At 47.3% G+C, this 13,745-nt stretch overlaps 1 protein-coding gene across 2 annotated transcripts in view; it reads right to left on the bottom strand.

The window, feature by feature from the left end:
• Positions 1-118: 118 nt before the first annotated feature.
• Positions 119-13,745, bottom strand: part of YARS1 (tyrosyl-tRNA synthetase 1) — a 29,164-nt gene continuing 15,537 nt past the window's right edge. For both annotated transcript variants that reach the window (XM_086716344.1, XM_086716345.1), the window contains exons 6-13: positions 12,025-12,117; positions 9,663-9,798; positions 9,115-9,200; positions 5,576-5,711; positions 4,447-4,544; positions 3,379-3,572; positions 2,694-2,835; positions 119-983 (exon numbers count right to left, since the gene is read on the bottom strand). In XM_086716344.1, the coding sequence (XP_086572470.1) occupies positions 873-983; positions 2,694-2,835; positions 3,379-3,572; positions 4,447-4,544; positions 5,576-5,711; positions 9,115-9,200; positions 9,663-9,798; positions 12,025-12,117 (996 nt within the window). In that variant the 3' untranslated portion in view covers positions 119-872. The remainder of the gene's footprint in view (positions 984-2,693; positions 2,836-3,378; positions 3,573-4,446; positions 4,545-5,575; positions 5,712-9,114; positions 9,201-9,662; positions 9,799-12,024; positions 12,118-13,745) is intronic.

Raw genomic sequence — 13,745 nt, forward strand, 5'->3', positions numbered from 1 at the left:
AGGGTCAAAAGTCCAAGATATGAGCAGCCTAGGTTGGGTGAGGGGCCCAGAAGCTGCTCCACACCTTTTCCTCTCTCCTGGGATGGTCCAGCTCCCAGACAGGCCTCATCCAGACACCTTTGTTCAGATAGTTTATTTGAATTCATGACAGTGATAGTGATTCTGATTGAGATGCCTATGGAGAAGTACTCCACCCTCTCTGAAGGAGGATTCAGGCTGTGCCCGCCCTACTTCCGATATTAATAACACACAGCTGGTTTAGGGAATGTCTCAACCCAACAGAATCAAGGGAGAGAAATTCCAGGAGCCCTGGGGGCTGGCCCTGCCCCCAATGCCAAGCCTCAAGGTTGGCGGCCACTGGGAAAAAAAGCTGCCAACCCCTCGGTAGACCACTAGGTTCTCTGTTTTCTCTTCCCCTTGCTTTTGGAATCCCACAATTTCCTGTTGGGGAAAGGCTGTAATTAGCCCAGTTCAGGCACCAGATCCCAGACAGAGACAGCCGCTGGGATAACTCTAGGAAAACAGGAACCAATATTTTTCCAATTAGGACGACTGTGGCATAAGCCTTTTCTAGGACTTCTATTGAAACCAGATTTCTCCAGTCAGCTGCCGAGGGAAGAAGGTAGAGCTGAGCTCCCTGCTGCTGCCTCACCCGCATGACTACCTGGGAGGTCAGCGGCTCACTTCAGCCAGACAGGATGGTTCTGGATTCTGGGGAGGCTGAGCTGCCGCTTACTGAGTCCCACACCTGATAAAGTCCCAAACTTCCTGCTTTGGCGTCCTGGGAGATGGATAAATGGGTGACGGACGGAGCAAATTAAGACAGCAGATGACTCAGGGTGACGGGAGAAGGGAGGAAGGTGCCCGGTTGGCTAGCTAATGTTGCCCCCTTTCAGTGATTTACAGGAGATGCACCCCAGCTTGGTCATGAAGTTGGCTTCTTTCCACTGTGCGATGCACTCCTCGGAGGTTTTAAAGTCAGCCTGCATGGAATAAACAATAGCAGTGAATGTGGGGACAGTGGGACTGCAGGAGAGCAGGCTCTCTGATGCTCTAGCAGTGTGGACAGGCCGAGCTTCTCTGTGAGCTGCGCACCCAGCTCTCATTCTTCACCTCGGGAAGCTCATTTTAGGCATTTAGTTTAGGAAAACAGTCACGAGTAAGTGCAAAGGACTATGTACTGAGACCTCCATCTCAGCGTTCAAATAGTGAAAACCCAAAGAGAGTCTCAATGTCTAATAAGGTTAGATAATTTCATTAAATTATAGTAATTATGATACAATAGTATATACAATAAGATCCCCCTCTCAGTGTTTAAAAAGATGGGGAAGTTTTTCTAGCACAAAGTTAAATAAACATATGGTGGGACTCAAACTGTAAATATATCATCTCGATGTATAGAAAAAGTCCAGAAAGAAATGACCACTAATGCTATTTTCTAGTATCACTAGGTGGCAACACTATGCATATTTCATTTTCTTCATATCCCCTCCACTTTAGACATTTCTACGATGAAAATTTTTTATTGGGGCGCCTGGGTGGCTCAGTCGGTTAAGCATCCAGATCTTAGTGATTTCACGGGTTTGTGAATTCCAGCCTTGCATCGGGCACTGTGCTGACAGTGTGGAGCCTGCTTGGCATTCTCGCTCTCTCCCTCTGCCCCTCCCACATTCTCTCAAAAATAAATAAATAAGCTTAAAAAAATTTTTGATTTTATAGCTAGAAAAAATAAGTGATTAAAAAAACCAGTCTGGAGGGGCGCCTGGGTGGTTCAGTCGGTTAAGTACGACTTTGGCTCAGGTCATGATCTTGCAGTGTGTGGGTTCAAACCCCATATCAGGCTCTGTGCTGACAGCTCGGAGCCTGGAGCCTGCTTCGGATTCTGTGTCTCCCCCTCTCTCTGTCCCTCCCCCACTCACACTCTGTCTCTCTCTCAAGAATAAATAAACATTAAAAAACATTAAAACAAAACAAAACAACCAGCCTGGAAAAGCAGGAAAGGAGGGAGCGGGTAAAACCACCCGTCATATGCAGGAGGACGGATGGAAGTAGACAGCACTCTAAATGCCCCCCCGCCCAGAAACATTCTGGCTGAGTGAGGAAATGAGGTATTAATTCCTCATTTGCTCATAATCACACATGTTGGTTCCATGAGGAGAGTGAACTGTTGCTACTTTGTTCACAGATATAGCCCGTGTGCCCAGAACAGTGGTGGGCATACACAGCAGGGGTTCAGTATTTGTTGAGGGAACGAATGCACTCGGGTCACAGGGACAGGCTGTATGGAGTCCATGTCCCAGAGAGCAGACAAAGAATGAGTGGTTCTAAGATCAAGGAAGGCTGGGGGTGGTGGTGGGACCCTGGCTTCATCCCTGCTGGTGACCCTGTGTGGCCCTGGCAGGTATCCTGCCATGTACAACAGGGACAGGCCTCTGATCACGGGCTGAAGATCAAGTGAGGAAACGTCTGAAGTCCCTCCCACGGTGCCTCAAATAGCCCGTCCATGCTAGGTACGTGCGAGGGCTCCCGTGCTGCTCAGACACCTCCTCCGGGGCAGTCTGGACTGAAGGAAGAGAGGGGCTCAGACGCAGGAAGGCCCAGCGGGGGAGAGGGCAGTTGTGGACTCAGCAATAGCAGTCTGGGGACACGGTCCAGGCGGCCCAGGCCAGAGAGGGGGCACTGTAGCTTTTTACCTGCAGCTTCTCGAAGACCTTCTTCTTGGGCTTGAGCTCTTCATCCGGTTGGCCCTTCTCGTAGCCCTTCACGAACACTCGCTCCCCGGGAGCAGAGCCGGCAGGAGGGTCCAGAGGCTCAACCTTGCGGTTTACCCCTTCTCTGGGAAGACACACAGGAGAAGGAAAGAGTGAGACTATGGACTGCCTGCAGCGGCCAGCGAAGCTAGAGCACCGGGGCCTTCACTGCGGGGCTTTAGGGCCCCCTCAACGCCAGAGGCCCAGGAAGTCCTCGGTGCCGTACCACATTTGTGCGTTGGGTTAACCGGGGCTAGACTGAAACCCTCTGTCAGGAGAGACACCGAAATCTAGGCTTTTAGGGGAGGAAGTATGACATAACAGAGACAGCAAGGCCTGAACAGCCAGTCAGAATTAGTCTTGAATCCTGGCTCCATCTCTCACTAGTAGAGAGACTTGGGCATGTACCTGCTGCTTTGAACCTTCAGTTCCTGTGGTAATAAAATTAACTTTGGGTAAAGTGCTTCATTCGCAGTACGTGCGTGGTGAGTAATTCCTTCACGCATCATGTTTTGGACAGTTTCTCCAAGTGTTCCGCCTGATGCCTGGAGGGCATCACGTGGGCCAATTCCCTGCACTTCCTGCCCCCCACGCTCAGGCCCGCGCCCCACCCCAAGCTCTCACTCACATAGAAGCACACAGAAGCATGCCTTGGGACTCGACACCCCTCATCTTCTGGGGTTTCAGATTGCACAGCACCACCACCAGCCTATCCCGCAGGTCCTCCTCGGGCACAAACTGCACCAGGCCGCTCACCACAGTCCGTGGTTCAGCTTCCCCCACATCGACCTTCTCCACATACAGGCTGTCTGCGTCTGGGTGCTGCCGGCAAGAGAGGTTAGTCCCGGACGGTATCGTGACGGAAGGGACCATGGGGGTCCGGTGAACCCTCTGACTGCTGAAAGGGGCATCTACTCTCCAACAGAGGCTCCTAAGGGACCCTCTGCAGCAAACTCTTTCCAGGTCCCAGAGAGCAGACAGGAGGATGGGCCTTGAAGCTCCATTTTACTCTCCCCCAAGAGGCAGGGTTTGACTAAGATGAGGTGCAGGGAGTCTCCTGCACAAGTAAATGGCCTGGACTGTCTGGGCGGCTACCGCTATGGCCACATGCTACACCGGCTGAGTCCTGCGTGGCCTGGAAGATGAGCGGAGGACAATGCTGGCCTCACCATCTGAAGGAGGCAGCCATCTCAAAGTACTTTCAGTAGTCTCTGTAGTGAAAAACAATGCTGGGAAAGAAAGAAAAGTCCACAACAATGGTCCCAGGTCGCTGGCTGCATAACCTTCTGTCTCTGGGTAAAAGGAAGTCCCTCTCCCTTCCCCATTTGCAGGGGTGGGTGGGATGGGGCAGGGAGACAAAGTGGCTGTTCCAAGATAAGGCCTGCAGCCAAGTCCAGACAAGCCAGTAGAGACCAGAAGAGTCTATCAGACCAGATTTAACTGAGAAGCAAGCTCCCTCTGACTAATATCCTCTCCTCCCCAATCCCGGCTCTGAGTTCCTGGCTGTGTCTGGTTGCAAAAGGTCCAGAGGCAGCAAAGGGAAAAGAGCCTGACACCTGGAACTAGACACCTGTGTTCTGACTTGCGATATGACCTCAGGGATGTTACTTCCCATCCCAGGCCAGGTTTCCTCCAGATGGAAACAGACAAACGTGACCCCTATCGGCCTCTCTGGGATGTGGTGAAAAATGAGTACCTTGGCCACACTAATGACTTTGCCCACACGGATATCCAGCCGGGATGGGATGACCTCCTCTGGTTCTGAATTCTTGGCAGGACCTTTGGCAATCGGCTCTGGGAAAGAAAAGAACCCCAAGGGATCAGAACTCTCTTCCTCTGCCACGACAGGCCAAATGCTGACCCCACCAAATGACGACACTAGCAGGGTATAGTGCAGAATCCCCAGAATCTACCCATTTAGTTTTTCCTTATTTATTTTTTTTAAGTAATCTCTATGCCCGACATGGGACTTGAACTCATGAACTAGGCGCCCCTACTTATATCTTCTCTAAAATAGGGCTGGTTGGGGCGCCTGGGTGGCTCAGTCGGTTAAGCGTCCGACTTCAGCTCAGGTCACGATCTCGCGTTCAGTGAGTTCGAGCCCCACGTCGGGCTCTGGGCTGACAGCTCGGAGCCTGGAGACTGCTTCGGATTCTATGTCTCCCTCTCTCTCTGCCCCTCCCCCGTTCATGCTCTGTCTCTCTCTGTCTCAAAAATAAGTAAACATTAAAGAAAATTAAAAAAAATAAAATAAAATAAAATAGGGCTGGCAACCTTTGGGAAGGGACAGTAGTAGCTTTGCTACCTCTAGGTGTTTCTATTTATGCATCCCACATGAATTGATGGAGTCTTTTCTGGGAGAGTCACACAAAACCATCCAAGTTAATAACTCAGCATCATGGGTCAATGGATGGCCAACTAAGAGCCAGTCAGAAGCCCATGCAAGGGAACTGGGCGAAGCTGAAGATGAGCTTTCCTAAGGAGCTGTGCAGACTCTGCCTGAGCAGTTGTGTTACCCTCATGGTCTAACCCAACTGGTCTCTTAACTGAAGAGGAATTTGTGAAGTGTGAGATCACAGGCCATGTCTCACACAGTAGACTGGTACGGCAGGACGTAATCACTTCACAGCATCGCCCAAACCAAAATCCAGATGACTCCAGCTCCATTCCAGGAGTCAATGGGGTACGATGTTCCTGTACTTCGGGTCCCCTGGCTTCTCGGGCTCTCAATTTAAGGCAGACCTTCTTCTGAAGCCCACTGACAGGCTCTCTGTCCTGATGATGCCAAGCACCCCTTGGCCCTCCCCCTCCCTGGCTCGCCTTACTCTGCTTTGAGGGGTCTGGGTAGGCAGCGCTGGCCAGTTTCTTCAGTGCAGGAGTATTAAACTTTTCCCGGATAGGATCCAGCAACTTGTTCAGGGCGACTTCAACAGAATTCTTGAGGTCTCCAGGGTGTACAACCTGCAAAAGTGTCCAAAGGCTCTGTGAGATGGGGCGCGTGGGATGGGGCACAGGACGTCCAAGTCCACTAAGGATAATGTGTGTGGAGGGTGCAGGGTGTTTCCCCAGCGGTCTCTATTTTTTTTAAGTTTATTTATTTATTTTCAGAGAGAGAGAGAGTGCGCAAGTGGGGAAGGGGCAGAGAGAGAGAGGAGGGGGGAGAGAGAGAGAGGATCCCAAGCAGGCTCCATACCACCAGTGCAGAGCCTGGTGTGGGGCTCGAACTCATGAGATCATGACCTGTGCTAGTGAGCTCCCAGAGCCACCCAGACACCACTGCTCCCTACAGTCTTACTTGATCCTTAGAACAATCTTGTGAAGCTGACAAAGCAGAGAAGGGGAAACAGGTTCAGAAAGATTATCTCACTGTCTGAGAGTTAGGGTTTTTGACTCTGAATTCCATACCAACTTGAGGGTTTGTACAGGCTGAATGTTTTTATTAGTCAAAGTCTTCTAGTCCCTCCATTCATGCTTAGAAGAATGGCACAAACCGGAGGCATTTAGAGGCAGAGAAACATTCACATATGCAACCCAAGGAGACAGCCCGAGGGGGGCCGAGCCGCGTGAGCCAGAAGAAAGAAGAAGGGCTCTGGAGTTAGACCAGGGTTAGAGTTCCAGCTAGCTGTGTGACCCCTGGACCAGGCAGTTAACTCCTCTAAGTCTGGGATTCTTCACTTAAAAGCTGAAGATAATACCTATATCTCAGAGAGTCAGAATGAGGATTAAATCACATAACGTGGGTGAAAATGGTGAGGAGTGCAAGTATGCAGTTAAGAGTTGAGCAATTCAATTCTTCTTGTGTCCCATGACTCGTGCTTTTATATCCCAAATCTGGCCTGAAAGCACCTGTCAGCTATTCCGAGGTGATGTCTCTTAGGCATGAACACCTGTAACACAACAATACCTACATTTTTGTTTCTAATATTCCTTCATTTCCTTGGGAAATTTTTGAGAGAGAGGCAGAGCATCAGTGGGAGAGGGACAGAGAGACAAGGAGCCACAGAATCCGAAGCAAGCTCCAGGATCTGAGCTGTCAGCCCGGAGCCTGACACGGGTCTTGATCTCACAAACTGCGAGGTCATGACCTGAAATTGGACGTTTAACCAACTGAGCCATCCAGGGGCCCCGGGAATGTGTAATTTTAACAACAGGAAAGCTTTAGACCGGCTCTGTCCAAGATGGGAGCCACTAGCCTCACGTGGATATTTCAGTGTAAACCGAAATGCAGTTTCTCAGCTGCATTGGGCATGTTCTAAGGCTGACCAGCCACACGTGGCCAGTGGCAGCTGTGTGAGGAGGCAGTGCATACAGACCATGTCCATGGTCACAGAAAGTGCTATTGGCTAGTGCTGCTCCAAGCTCTTTTTTCAGACACATTTCTTCTATCCTTCTCGTTACTCCCACAAATGACCATTCACAGGACTGAGGAGTACAGTGTGGGTTTTGTGGCCGGCCTCAGACTGCAGACAGAAGGGTTTTAGAGCAATGGCTGTGAAAAACATCCAAAAGATGGGCTTTGAGGGCCGCAGAGCTCAGAGGTCACCGAGCCTTTTCTTCTACTTGATGTTCTGTCCCTTACACAACGGTGTCCTGCAGTGGTCTTCCGGGCTCTGCCTGAACACCTCAGTGACGGGGACGCAAGGTCAAGTGAGGCAGCCCAGTCCATCGCCATACAGTGGAGGTCACTGCACAGCTCTCCCTGATGTTGAACCCAAACACACCTACCCCCGTGGTCCCCGCCTGCAGACCTGGTTTAGCTTTCTGGTGCCACAGGAAGAAATCCAACCCCTCTCCCACGGGAATCTGTCATGTATTTGAGGATGACGGAACACAGGCCTGATTCCCAACTAAACATCCCCTGTTCTTTCAACTGTGCTCTTGTGACAAGGGCTTGGGTCTGTTCCCTATCACAGCATCCTCCTTCTCCCCACCAACACAGCCCAGATGGTCAAATAAACTTCAGAAAATTGAAGTTCAGGGCTGAATGCACAACCCCAAATGTACTCACAACAGTGGAGAACTGAATGATCAACTCTATGGTTCCAGACTCTACACTTCAGATGACTTACACTAAGACTTCATTACGTTTCTGACAGCCCGATCACATTGCTGATTCAACCCAAAGTCAGAGTCAGTCAAAAGTCCCCATTTCATTCTCCACATGCACCATGGCCACATCTTCCCTTTATGACCTGGCCCTGCCTATCTCTCCCACAACACTCTGCCTCACCTTTTGGACTCATGTTAGATCAAACCACTTGTAATTCCGTACTATGCTGTCTCACCTCACCATGTCTTTGCGCAATTTCTTCCTTCTGTTTGGAGGCTGTCCCCTCTGTAAAGCTTGACCAGCCAGACAATCACTTCCTCCTATTATATTTCTGGACCATACATGTACATCGTCCTCGTATGGTCACATAGCAGTGATATTTGTTTCTATGTCTGCCTCTCCCACTGGACCGTGAGCTTCATGAGGATTTTCTAAAATTTATTTATTTATTTATTTATTTATTTATTTATTTATTTATTTTTAATGGTTATATTTATCTTTGAGACAGAGAGAGACAGAGCATGAGCAGGGGAGGGGCAGAGAGAGAGGGAGACACAGAATTTGAAGCAGGCTCCAGGCTCCGAGCTGTCAGCACAGAGCCTGATGTGGGGCTCAAACTCACAAACCATGAGATCATGACCTGAGCCGAAGTCAGTTGCTCAACCGACTGAGCCACCCAGGCACCCCTTAAAATTTATTTTTGAGAGAGAGAGGGTACGAGTGAGTGAGCAGTAGAGAGAGAGAGGGAGAGAGAGAGAATCCCACGCAGACTCTGCACTATCAGCGTGGAGACCAAAGTGGGGCTTGGGCTCATCCGGCGCAGGGCTCGAGCTTACGAACTGTGAGATCACGACCTGAGCCAAAGTGGGATGCTTAACCGACTGAGCCACCCAGGCATCCCCTTCATGAGGATTTAATCCTCTGTAATGCCAGCCCCTACCATGGTGCCTAACACATGGGCACCTAGCAATTCTTTTGTTAAACTGTCTGTTGAGATCATTTAGCTAGCTACCTTCCACAGGTGTTTCTTTTTTGAACCTGGACTTTGCATCTCTCCCTGAAATGCTTCATCTTGCTGGGTTTGGTCCTTCATTCCAGGCTAAATCCTTTGCAGAATGATGAGGACATCAATATACGAGCTTTGTGCCATCTGCCCATCTAAACTGTGAACCACCCGAATCCTCATTAAGACACTAACACAATACACATCAGCATCAAGCAGAGCTTTGCGGCGCTATTAGAAACCTGGCTGGGCCAAGATGGAGACGTCTGTCAGAAGGAATTCAGTGGGGATTACTCCTCCTTTGGTATTACCTCATCAGCAAAGTCCTTTTCCAGGTCCAAGTAAGTGGTGTAGGTTTTGTTTCCACCCCATTTCTCATCTCGAAGGATCACAAACTCTGTAAGAAAATGGATCTATGCCAACAAACTCATTGATAATGGCAGAGTCAGCATTTCTATACCCATATTATGGGTGTTTTAGTTTTTATTATATATTTTGAACTTTATATGGCATTTTATTGTTCTTAAATCAGATGAGCTAGCAAACCAGCTGGCACCCAAGCTCAAGGGGAAGGATCGTGCCTTACATTTCTTTTGTATTCCTCTAATTAAGCATGCCTGCCTTCATCTCTACACCCCTGCCCACCCTGACACCCCGCTTAGAACCTCACCTTGGTAACAACCCCACGGGCAGTGAAATGACATCCCAACTCCAAATGTACGTCGGTATATGAGAAGTCAGAGCACAGAATCAGGGAAGCCATTGGCGAAGGAAGATTCTGACAAATCACAAGGGCGACCTCAGCACTACTTTTGCTACCTCGGCCTGGCCTCTGAGAAGCAATAAAAGGGTGTCTTACCAGACTTAAGAGGAAAGAGGACATGCTTGATGAAAGACAGAACTCCGTTGTTCTCCACGTTCCCTGGCTCACAGAAGGCCTTCTTTAGTTTTTTCTTTACATCCTCCTTCCGGTCAAGGAGATCAATCTTGGACTCCTAGAAGCCATGGAGGAGAAGGGACCTCTTATGGTGGGAAATGAGATATGCTCAACGAATCTGTGTATTTCCATTTTTTTTTTAATTTTTATTTATTTATTTTTTTCAACGTTTATTTATTTTTGGGACAGAGAGAGACAGAGCATGAACGGGGGAGGGGCAGAGAGAGAGGGAGACACAGAATCGGAAACAGGCTCCAGGCTCTGAGCCATCAGCCCAGAGCCCGACGCGGGGCTCGAACTCCCGGACCGCGAGATCGTGACCTGGCTGAAGTTGGATGCTTAACTGACTGCGCCACCCAGGCGCCCCTCCATTTTTTTTTTTTAAACGAAGGTTTAAACAGTAACAGCTTCAACAAAAGCAGAATTAATCAGAGTCAAGAGCCACTCACAATATTGTCCCCCAACAAAAATAATTAATTCAGTTTTCCTGTGTTCTTCCCAGGCCTTGTCTATTACACACAGAATCGTTACAAATCTGTAGTTCGAGAACAAATGTCTACTCTTTGCTTTGTCACTTGAGACTCTATCATAAGTATTTCTGAGTGGCTACCTCACCCTCACTTGTAATTTTTATGGTGTATTATAGTCCCGATTACTAGTGACAATATAATTTCTTTAATGATTTCTAAACTGTTAGATTATGTTCTAATTTATACAATTTATGTATATTACAATGAATATCTTTGCAGAGTTGTTTTTTTTTCCTCCTTCTCTGAGATTATTTCCTTAAGCTACCCAAAACTGCTAGGCCCAAAACGATTTTCTGAAAGGGGAAGACTAATTGACATTGCCACAAACAATGTGTGAGGGGACTTGTTTCACAGCAAGCCCCCACACTAGGTACTGTATATTACCTAGAGCCATTTTTCCTTTTTAGGGTAATAGGAGTTGTTTCTTATTTTGAAGTGAGTAAACTCACGGATCTCTGGGTTCACAGTGGTTACCAAATTCCGGTCCACGTATGCCTGTGTATGAATCACCTGGGGTGCTTGTAAAAAAATGTGAATTACTGGGAGATGAGTCAAAATCTCTTGAGGTTGGGCCAGATATTTGTATCTTGAAAAAGCTCTCTGTGTGATTCTGATGCAGTCGTGTTCAGGAACTGCTGCTAACTAACACGGACTTCCGGCGTTAAGATAGGGTGAGTGTCACCAAATAGGGTGAGTGATAGGATATTTTGTCAAAGAAATAGCTGATACATGGATCATCTTAACATAGAGAAAAATGAATGAGTATATTCCTTTAAAAATAATAAGAAAAGTTTCCATGCATATATTTACTGATCTCTGATCAAAGATTGAGAAGTCAGATTTAAAGAACTGGATGGGCACCCAAACGTGACTTCAATCGGAATCACCTAGTAGAATCTGAAAGAAAATACCGATTCCTGAGTTGTTTCCCAGAACCGCTTTATCAGAATCTCTAAGAACAGTCTAATCAATGCTTTCCCTAGGTGGTTCTCGAGGTCAGCTGTGTTTGGGAACCCCGAACTCAAACTTCCACATCTCTGGGTTCCACAGAGCCCTCCATTCTGTACCCTTCGTGATCAAAACAAAAGTGCATTTTCCCTAAGCAGTACTTTTAAATGTTAAAAAATATTGTATTTGTCATATTAGTTATATCAAATATCACTCTAAGAATCAAGATGCTATTTGGTGAAATGTAACCCTCACCTCATTAACCTCATTAGTAAGGCTGAGATTTACCACAGTCGATGAACGAAAACATTACTTTTGCTTGTGTGCTTTATCACACAATATCACAGCAGTAAAATTAAGATTATGATTGGATCCTATCAGGACTGCTTCTGGGTCCTTCAATACTCGAGAACCACTGGAATTAATGGGATGAACCTCAGATTCCTTGGAATTCAAATCTACAAGAATTCAAGTTAGCCAGGTAACTCTTCTTTTGAGTCTTCAATATCTTCATCTCTTGCTTAAGATTTCTTTCTTTTAAAGTTTAAGAGGGAGAGAGCGCACATGCACGAGCAGGGGCAGGGCAGAGAGAGAGAGAGAGAGAGAGAGAGAGAGAGAAGAGAGAGAGGGAGAATCCCAAGCAGGCTCCACACTGCCAGTGCAGAGCCCAACGTGGGGCTCAATCCCAAGAACTGTGAGATCATGACCTGAGCTGAAATCAAAAGTCGGATGTCCAACCAACTGAGCCACCCAGGCATCTCTCTTGCTGAAGATTTCTAAACTCAAGTCAGAGTTGGCAAACCTACCTCTTCTGAGGAGCTCATTTTGCTGCCAGTTAATCCTGGAACCATAGGATTCATCAGATGGACCCGTTTTGAGTAACCAAGTGCAGGGAGGTACTGAGGGGTTAGAAAGAAACACACAAAGCAAATGTTAGTATAAACTCCTCCTCAGTGTCCTGATCCCATCTAACTCGGCAAGCAACTTAATAGTTTGATATAGTCCTTCCAATCTCTTTTCCTACTGAGTAGACTTTTTTTCTTTTTTAAAAAAGTTTTTATTTAAATTGCAGTTGACATACAGTATATTAGTTTCAGGTGTACAATATAGTGATTCCGCACTTCTACACAACACCCTGTGCTCATCCCAAGTGCCCTCCTCAATCCCCTTCACCTACCTAACTTGCTCCCCCCACCCACCTCCTCTCTGGTAACCATCAGTTTGTTCTCTATAGTTAGGAGTCTGTTTCTTGGTTTGCCTCTCTCTCTTTTTCCCCTTTGCTCATTTGTTTTGTTTCTTAAAATTCCACATATGAGTGAAATCATATGGTATTCGTCTTTCTCTGAGTAACTGATTTTGCTTAGCATAATACTCTCTAGCTCCATCCACATCATTGCAAATGGCAAGATTTCATTCTTTTTAGTGGCTAATAATCCATTGCATTGGATATACAACCTTTCGATGGTGCATACAATAACATAAAGTTTTCCCTACTGTTTTTCTACTAGTATTATGTTGTGAAGCTATTGGATTTACCCTACCACCATAAACAACTATAAAAGCTGGAAATATATAAAAATGACCATTTGCAGGCATTTGACAGCAACAGGTGTAGGACTATGAATTTTGAGAGAAGGGAAAGCAAAGGTGACCCCACACTCACCCTGGCTTTCTCCTTGAGGGCATTTTCCCTAAACGAGGTGCTGAGAGAAAGAGAGTCTGACAAAGGAGAGACAGAGACTGGAGTTCTGGGCTGCCAGGAGGCTAGGACTGAGGAAAGGTTCTAGAGAGAAGTGAGCCCCCCACCCCCAAATCGAAGTCAAAATTCCCCACTCATTTATTAGCTGACTCATAGCGGTGTGTGCATACGGAGATGCCAGGAAGCCTAGCAGAGAACAGGTGCTGGGAGGCTGGCGATCTGCGCATAGACTTCAGAGGCTGCACAGTGCTGGGGAGACAGAGGTTGAAGCTTAGGTCCACTCCAAGTGGAGAGGTCTTTGTGAACACCCTGAGATTTGAGTTTGAGATCCCAGAAAGGCTGTATCCTAGGAATAAGACCCACATTGTAGAAGGGCAAACTGAAACAGACTTGTTGTTCCTTTTTTTTTTTTTTTAATGTTTATTCATTTTTGAGAGAGAAAGAGAGAGGGTGAGGGAGAGAACGTGCACAAGCAGGGGAGGAGCAGAGAAGAGAGGGAGACACATAATCTTTTCTTTTTAGTAATTAAAAATTTTTTTTTAAATGTTTATTTATTTTTGAAAGAAGACAGAGCATGAAAAGGGGAGAGGCAGAGAGAGACACACACACACAGAATCTAAAGCAGGCTCTAGGTTCTGAGCTGTCAGCACAGAACCAGCCCCATTTGGGGCTTGAACTCATGAACTGTGAGATCATGACCTGAGCTGAAGTCAGACAATTTGACTGAGCCACCCAGGTGCCCTGAAACAAACCTGTTCTGACAAAGCCTAAAACCTGCCCCAGACAGGATCAAGGTGATAAGTCAGTAATTTAACAGCCTACATAAAA

Source organism: Puma concolor, chromosome C1, assembly GCF_028749965.1.
Source record: "Puma concolor isolate L17-30 chromosome C1, mPumCon1.1.hap2, whole genome shotgun sequence".
NCBI lineage: Eukaryota > Metazoa > Chordata > Mammalia > Carnivora > Felidae > Puma > Puma concolor.